The sequence below is a fragment of the Phalaenopsis equestris genome, unplaced genomic scaffold, assembly GCF_001263595.1.
Source record: "Phalaenopsis equestris unplaced genomic scaffold, ASM126359v1 Scaffold000534, whole genome shotgun sequence".
In the NCBI taxonomy this organism is placed as follows: domain Eukaryota; kingdom Viridiplantae; phylum Streptophyta; class Magnoliopsida; order Asparagales; family Orchidaceae; genus Phalaenopsis; species Phalaenopsis equestris.
In genome coordinates, this window is record NW_018164974.1 from 248,173 (window position 1) to 256,593 (window position 8,421).

An 8,421-nucleotide genomic window follows, 5' to 3' on the forward strand; every position below is an offset into this window, starting at 1 on the left:
TCATAGTAGGTTTTCCGAATTACAAATATTAAAGAGACAGGGTGAGACAGGGTGAGAGAGAGAGAGAGAGAGTTATGCAAAAAGGGAAAAATAATATTAACTACACTTAGTATAGCACGACACTCATTCATGGTGTCTTGATAAAAAGATTTAGACGTGGATGTCAGGCGACACCTTTAAAGAAGGAAGGACATGCGCCCTTGGATTATAATGACAACCTTCTTTAGTAATGTCCTTCCCTAAGTAGTCTAGGTCAATGTTTTGGGAGAGACGAGATTTAACCACTTCACCAGATGAGCTCGATTCAACCACTTTGACATGTCAACTTGATTCAACCACTTCAACAGGTGAGTTTTATTCAACAATTTTGACAGGTGACCTTCATTAAGCCACTTCGATTAATTTTTTTTTCAAAAAAACTAAATGAAATAGTGCATATAAAATATATTTGATTGAAAATATATAACTAATAATTAACTTAGTTAAAATAAAATACTCTAAGAAACTAAATAGTCACTTGGAATATCAACGCAAAACATAATAATTTCTTCATCAATATTAAGCGCACCCAATTGAAGGCATGATAAATTGTTATTAATAACCACATAAGTATTGAAGTGGACGGTTTAACATCTAATGAATTTGAAATTTCCTTGATTTCGAACACATGGAGAGAGTACACGCTCGCGACCAAATATCTCGCCGGTCGCCATTAAAGCCCTCCCTAGATCAATGGCCATAATTCATCCGTGGATCCATCGGCTTGCAAAACAGTCACGTGTACGGACGAGGGTCGCAGAGGTCGAAATTTGGAATCTGCCGCGCGGGATTCCGAACAGTAATTGTTAACTCAAAAAAAAAAAAAAAAAAGACACCTACCCGGCCCCCCCCATCCCCCCCCAGCCGCTCCTGCTGAGAAAACCCTAATTAAAACTATTTATCGTGCTGTTTTCAGAGCTGGAAGTGAAGGAGTGATCTCAGATTTTATCAGTTGCTTTGATTCGTCGGATTCTGGTGTTCCTAAGCAAGAGGATTAAAATTGACTGCGTTTGAGGAGAGGAAAAGGGTGAAGACGGTGATTTTAATAGAACTTGTCTGCTGTTTAACGCCAAATCCAGTGGGGTTTTTGGAGCTGCACCGAGGAGGCATCAGCTTGTATTTTTTTTCTGTGGTATACGCTTTAGAGCGTTTTAATAGGTAAGAAACGCACTTCTCGTGATCTGCATGTGAGAAAAATGTAAAATCTTCCATTCTAGTTTAGCAGCAGGAGGCTTTGATTTGTTATCATTTGTTTAATTTCCCTTTTTTTTTAATTCATAAATAAGTCAGGATTTGGTAGGACTGGTCACGCTTCTTTTTACTGGCATGCAGAGATGTGAAAGTAATTTGTACGGGAGCTATCGAAAGATAAAAAAATAGAATTTTCCGGGGGTAAAATCCATGTTCAGTGACTTTTAAATTCAACTCGGTTGCCTGGGTTGGCCTGCGAGCAATATAATATAGATAAAGCTTCTTCTGCTTTGATGTTGAGGTTTATGTATCAACGGGCTTTGTTTCGTGAAAAAAATTGAAGAAAACGTCATTTGATCTCTGGGGAGTGACGTTTGTTTCTCTTTGGGGAAAAAATTTGACTGTCTTCTTCTTCGTTGAACTTTTTGAGCTTTTGATGGTGGAGAGCGAGAAAGCAGTTTCGTCTTCTTCATCCCTAGAACTGGATCCATTATTAAAGGATCTTAACGAAAAGAAACTTAGCTTTAGGAGGAATGTTGTTTCTTTGACAGCAGAGCTTAAGGATGTCCGGAATCGCCTGGCATCAAGAGAGGAATCGTTGACCCAAGAGTTACAATTAAGACAGGTAGTTTAGTAATTTGCATGATTTTTCATGATTTTTTTTTCTCTCCTTTTGGTGTACAAATTGAACAATCTTCTCCTCAGGTAGCAGAGACAAAAGCTAAAACTTTGGAGGAAGAGATTGTTTCGTTGCATGAATGTTTAAATGAGAGGGATTGCAAATTGAAATCTTCTTGCTCGGCCAGTGAGAAGGTCAGCTTCTCTGGTTTTTCAAAATTTCTCTTTGTACTCATCATTTTTTATCCTTTTGGTAGCTGGGTATTTATTTGGTCATATACGGTCTTAGTCCCTTCACCATAAAAACAACCATTTATAACAAAGCAGTGTGCTAATTATCCATGTTGATTAAGCCGCTTTGTCCTTTACAACCTGATGTTGATTTTCATGAACTGAAAAAATTACTTAACCAAAAGGTTGTGCTTGTTTTTCTAAATACAAGTGTTCTAAAAAATACCATCATGATGCACATATTTTGCATGAATTACATTTTAGTAAATCCAAGTTAAAGGATTTCATTTTAATTATTGAAGCAAGTATTGAATTAAATGAAGTGGGACATTGGTTTGTAAAATTTTAAAATGTTTACATTAAAGTTAACCTCACTGAATGCATCTTATGCTGTGATTGTTAAGCTTTCTAATCATATGGCCTCTTAACCTGATTATGTGTGATTTTAATGTCTTTTAATAAGCCCGTTCCATTTGTTTTACTTGTGATAGTTCAATAGAATCGTATAAAGAAAATCATGTGAAACTATGTTGCTTTTAAATGTTTTTGCCAACAATATTTTCAAGTTTTGGAATAAAGGTATTTTAGTGTTGTTTATATATGTTATTTCCAATTTTCTTGAGGGATTGTTGATTCCAAGTATTTATGATATTTGGGCATTTCATTGGTAGTGTAGATTGAATATTTTGTGTTTTGATTTTCTTAAGGTTGTTAGATATTTTGTAAAATAAGCTCATTTTTTTTGTTTTTTGGTTGGTTGAACATGAAATAAATTTCTTTTTTTGTTTCAATCAAAAACTTGGATGGATAGTAGTTGTGCATGGCAAGGATTGCTCAGATAATGGGTGCGGATTCTTTGTTAGGGTTGTCGATGCAAGGATTGGGTCTAGGGATGATGAGTGCAAGAATGGTGATGTGGGGTCAAAGCCGATGATCGTGGTACATGGTAGTTAGAGGTATTCGGCGTGGGTTTGTGGTCACTTGTGTTGGAGTGTTAGGATGGTGACATGTGTTTGTTTGGTTGTTATTAAAGGGGTTTTGTGTCGCAAGCAGCTTGACAGGTAATGAATTTGGAATCTGTCTAATTTAGGCAAACATATTCCAAATTCTTCAAAATATTATCTGCAAGGGGTGTTTTATAATTTTTAAAGAACTTCTCTAGTATGTTGTTTAGTTACAATTATTTAAAATTTAGGTATATTTTAGATGCAATGAAAAATAAGGTTAATATATTTTAACTAACATGTGGTGTTTGGTTAGGTGTAAAATTAACCCGAAGAGTTTACTTTTTAGGTGTTTGGATAATTGAAAGTAAATAATTTTTTTTTGTTTATGTAAAGTATTTTGATTTGGGCATAATAAGCGGTCTACAACGATGACAAATGGAAGGGACTGGTATTGACGAGCATACGGGTTGTGTGTGGGTTGCTTCTTATAGTTAGAATGGGTTGATGGCTTAGAGATTATGGGGATTGGAGGTCATAGGTTGCTAGTGCAAAAGTTGAGTGATCATTGCTGTCGCAGTGTGAGGTTGCATAGTGCAAGGCTGCACACTCTTTTTGTTTGAGTTCTCTTGAATAAGGAATTTATAATATTTTGAAAATGAATGATGTGATATATTTCAAACTCAATAAATTACATTCAATCCAACACCTTTATTTTTACATTTAGATGGTGGGGATTGCACAAATGGTGGTTGTGGATGCCTCGTCAGGGCTTTTAGTGAGGGATTATGAGTGTAAAGATGATGGTGGAGGGGCGTGGTCAGCTTAGGTTGTTGGAATGATGGTCAAGCATGGTAGGTAGTGGTCGCTTGTGTAGTGTTATGTTTGCTCGTGCAAGGGTGTTTGGATGGTGGTGAGGGGTTTCTTGGTTGCCGGTAAGGGGTTTCTATGTTACAATTTCTTTACCGTTGAATTTGTAATTCACCTGATTCGAATAGAAAATTCCAATTTTTTTAGAAATGAACCATACAGAAATACTCTATAGGGTTGTTTCTTTGCGAGCACTTAAAATTTAAGTGCATCTTAAATGTACTATAGTATAAATTCAAATCATATAAAATACTTCATGGTGTTTAAGTAGAGATGTAAACTAAATTTGGGAGTTTATTTATTTATTCATTTTTTGTTTTAGATGACTGAAAAGTTAGTATGAAGATGACTGAAAAGTTAGTATGATTTTTTTTTTTTGTTGTATAATTTTTTGGCTAGAGCACAATAAGAAACTCATGACCATGATGGTAGACGGAAGGGTTAGTAAAATTGACTGTGTGTCATTGATGCTGAGGTGGTTTTCACTCAAAGTAAGCTTGTGATGGTCTCATAGCATGAGGTTGCATACAATATATTCCATATTTGCTTGAATCAAGCAAATTAAAAATATGTTGGAAATGACCTAAGTCAAAAATGCTCATTGTTCTAAAAATGCTTGTTCAGGTCGATCTAAAGCCTATATTTGATTTTTTTACTAAATAAGTAAGTCGAACATGAGCAGGTCATTTGAGTTTGATTTATAAATGAATCAAATACAATTAGACTTTTATTTGATATTTTTTGGCTCATTTAAACTCACACAAAAAAAAAACACATACAACAACAACAACAACAAAGCTTTAATCCCACAAAAAAACACTTATGTATATATATTTGTTTATATAATTTTTTCTATGATTTTGTATTTTTAATATATTGTTGGCTTTTCCATAACCTTATTTGTATGAGATTAATAATTATTTGGAGAAATGTGAAGCATAAAGATTTGTTTCGTCTTTTTTATAATTTTTGGATAAAGCTTTATGTTAACATGATTATAATCTATGTTTTTGAGTTACGGAGTGTTTCTTTTATTAAAAAATAAAACATTCAAGAATTAAAATTTTTAATCAATTGAAATTAATTTAGAGTTGAGTAAGAGATGAACAAACACAATTATGTTAAAACAAATTGAACACAAATAAGGCATTCAGGAATAATTTTGAACATTAGCCGATTTTGAAAATAAATAAATTCAAATGAGCCGAACACGAACATACACCCAAGTCATTTATGTTCGACTTGTTTTATATCCTTTTTGTCTCAACTTAAACTTGCATTATCAATTACTTCTAACACAAGCCATTAGATAATATTATTTTCAAGAGGAATAACAAACTATTATCTAAAATTTACTACAAAATAGCACTTGAAGTTCTCAAAAATGAATTTCTTAGTGAAGGAACTGGTTTTGAGAAAGGAGAGAATGACTTGGTGTAGGATTTTTTTCCCTTTGTTTTTAATTAACTTCTTGTTTGTAGAGTTATTTAGAAGACATTTAAACTTCAAACCATCACCACCGCATTCAATAACATCATATAGTCATTAATTAGCTTTCCAAAATTTAATCAATTAATTGTTAATAGAATTTAAGATAAATTATTTATTATTTAATAATTATATTATTTTATCGTAATTGTATCGTTTGATTAGTTTGTTTCGGGAAGGTTGAGAAAGTCTTATGGTATGATTCGTGGGTGGATCTGATAAAAAGACGTTAAACAAGATATCTTTAGTTTAAATATGCAATTTACTGTGACCAAACGTGTCTCTTTAAAATGTATCACACAAATATGCATTAAACATGATATCGGGTCTATTCTGTGGTAGAACAAAGAACCTATTATAAATTCTTACTAAAAATTTACAAATTTTCCATTTAGGTTTTTATCAAGTGGGTAGATTGGCTCATGGGGGTTTTTATGACCTTGATTTATTAAGTGGTTAGATTGATTCATATTTAAACCTCCAAAACATTATCAAGATGAATAATTCTCAAAACTTATGGGCTATTCAACAAAAACATCTTTGTCAAAAATACTATTGCGATAAACACTTTTAATGTCTATCTAATAGAGATGAAGCCCTTGAAATTGAAATGGAAGAAACAGAAGTAAGCAGGAAGAAAAATAGTAATATAGTAATCACACTGCTGGTAAGCTGTAAGAAGAAAAGAGGATTTACACCATTCTGAGAAAAGTAAAGAGCAACTCCAGTGGAGAGCAATGCCTGTAAGGTTGAAAAGCCACACCCAGTATAGTACTGGTACAAAGTTATAAAGCATAAAAAGAGTATTCTAGAAACAGTTTATGAGTGGGTAGTTTGGGAAAAGTGTGTATCTGATAAAGAGGAATATTTGTTATTACCTACCTCAAGCTTATGCTTTGTTTTTGAAGTGATAGCTAGTCCCGAAGAAGAAGGAAGCGAGTTGTAGGAAGGGACTTGGTGAAGATGTCGGTCGTCTGATCCTTGGTATAATTGTGAGTTCTGATGACTTCTTTGGATATAATTTTCTCCCAATGAAGTGATAGTCTACTTCGACGTGCTTTGGGCAGGCATGGAAGATGGGATGGTGAGGGATTGCCACAATTGAGGTGTTGTCACAATGTATGGTTGTTGTTGAGGTGATGGGAACTTGAAGCTACTTGAGTAGCCTACGTAACCATATGACTTCGGTAGTGGCTTCCATGGACGAGCAGGCGACTGTGGGTTGCTTCTTCACTTGCCAAGGTTTGAGGCTGGACTCCAGAAAGGTGCAGTGGCCGGTGATAGAACAGTTGTCTGTTGTATCGTTTGCCCAGCTTGAATTGGAGTAACTGCGAAGACTATGGGAGCCTGGTTGATTGGGAGACTGAAATCGATGTTGCCTTTTATATATTTTAGGAGGCGCTTGAGTTGGTAGAAGTGAATGCATAATGGTTGTTGAAGGTATTGAGAGAGCATGTTGATAGCAAAATTGATATCTGGCCGCGTGATGGTTAGGTGTTGTAGTGAGCCTATTAAATGTCTGTAGAGTGATGGGTTGGTAACTGGTTGTTGGAGCCCTTGTTCAAGAGTTTACTGAGATGCTATTGGGTTGGCCATTAGTTTGAAGTCTTCCATACCTACCTTAATGAGAATTTCGGAGGCATAAGGAGTTTGGTTTAAGAACATACCTGTTTTGGTATGGAGAATGTTGATGCAAAAGAAGTTGGATATCAATTCCAAGAGCTTGATTGAACATTTCTTTTTGAGGGCTGCAATCAAGTTGTGAGTGTCGTTGGTGTAGTTACCCATGACCAAAATATTGTCCACATGGATAAGAAGAGAGGGGTCGGCTTGGCTTTTGTGGAAGCCTAGTTGAAGGAGCTGACCCGTGAAAGTTGTGAACTATTGATGCGGCGATTGTTTAAGTCCATATATGGTCTTGCGTGGCAGACATACATGGTTTGGGTGATATGTATCAACGTATCCTGGTAGTTGTCACATATAGATGGTCTGATGAAGGTCGCCGTGGAGGAAGGCATTTGAGGCCACTGTCGATAAACTGAAACAGAGAGGAATGCTCGAATGGTGGAATGTTTAGCTACCTGACTGATTTTTTTGTGTAATATAAACCGTATTCTTGTTGGTAACTTGGGTGACCAGACAGGCTTTGTACTTAGCGATGGTACCGTTTGTTCGGTATTTTATTTTGTAAGTTCATTTGCTACCCAAAGTGGATTGTTTCGGAGGAAGAGAAGCTATTGCTGCTTGTGTAGGGCCTCTAATTCAGCTTGCATGTCTTGTTTCCATTGAGGGTGTCGAGCAACCTACTTGAATGTGAGAGTTTACGTCTCACTGGTAATAGAGTGTTGAAGATTGAAGATCTTTTTGGGCTTGAGAGAGCCAGTTTGAGGCCTTGTGAGCATGGGATGATGTGATTTTGTTTCAGGTTGAATAGGTACAGAGGACGGTGGGATGGAGGGTGGTATGGAAGGTGATGAATGGAGTGGCGATGTAAGTAGTGTATTTGCGATTGTGGCTTGTAATGATGGTTGTGTAGATGAGATAGGGAGTGAAGTGGGAAGAAAAGTGAGAGGTGGTGGGGTCGTTGGGGGGAGCACTTTGGTCGTGGAGGTGAGAGTTGTTTGTATGGGTAGTGGAGTTCGTTGAGATAAAGACCTTGCCGGTTGGAGGATGAAAGCATTTTTATCCTTTGAAGTTGTTAAGTACTCAAGAAAGACATATTGTTGAGATCTTTGGTCTAGTTTGGAGCGTTGGGAAGGGGGAAACCAAGGGAAGCAAGCACATTTGTAAGACCGCAGATTTTCATTGTTGGGTGGTCGGTTATGTAGAAGTTGATAAGGGCGGGATGCTTTTTATTAGTGGTAGAAGGGAGCCAGTTGATAAGATGAACCGCGGTAAGAACAGTGTCTGGCCAGAAGTGGAGTGGTAGGTTAGATACAGCGAAAAGGGCCCTTTTCGTCTCTAGGATGTGACGGTGTTTGCGATTGGGAAGGCTTTTTTGTTGTTTTGGGGGGGGGGGGGGGGGGGTGACAGACAGTAT

At 36.3% G+C, this 8,421-nt stretch overlaps 1 protein-coding gene across 1 annotated transcript in view; it reads left to right on the top strand.

Moving 5' to 3' along the window:
• The first annotated feature begins 893 nt into the window (after window positions 1-893).
• Window positions 894-8,421, top strand: part of LOC110028864 (spindle pole body component 110-like) — a 14,642-nt gene continuing 7,114 nt past the window's right edge. The window contains exons 1-3 of the mRNA XM_020730890.1: window positions 894-1,197; window positions 1,372-1,855; window positions 1,936-2,043. Coding sequence (XP_020586549.1) covers window positions 1,667-1,855; window positions 1,936-2,043 — 297 coding nt within the window. The 5' untranslated portion in view covers window positions 894-1,197; window positions 1,372-1,666. The remainder of the gene's footprint in view (window positions 1,198-1,371; window positions 1,856-1,935; window positions 2,044-8,421) is intronic.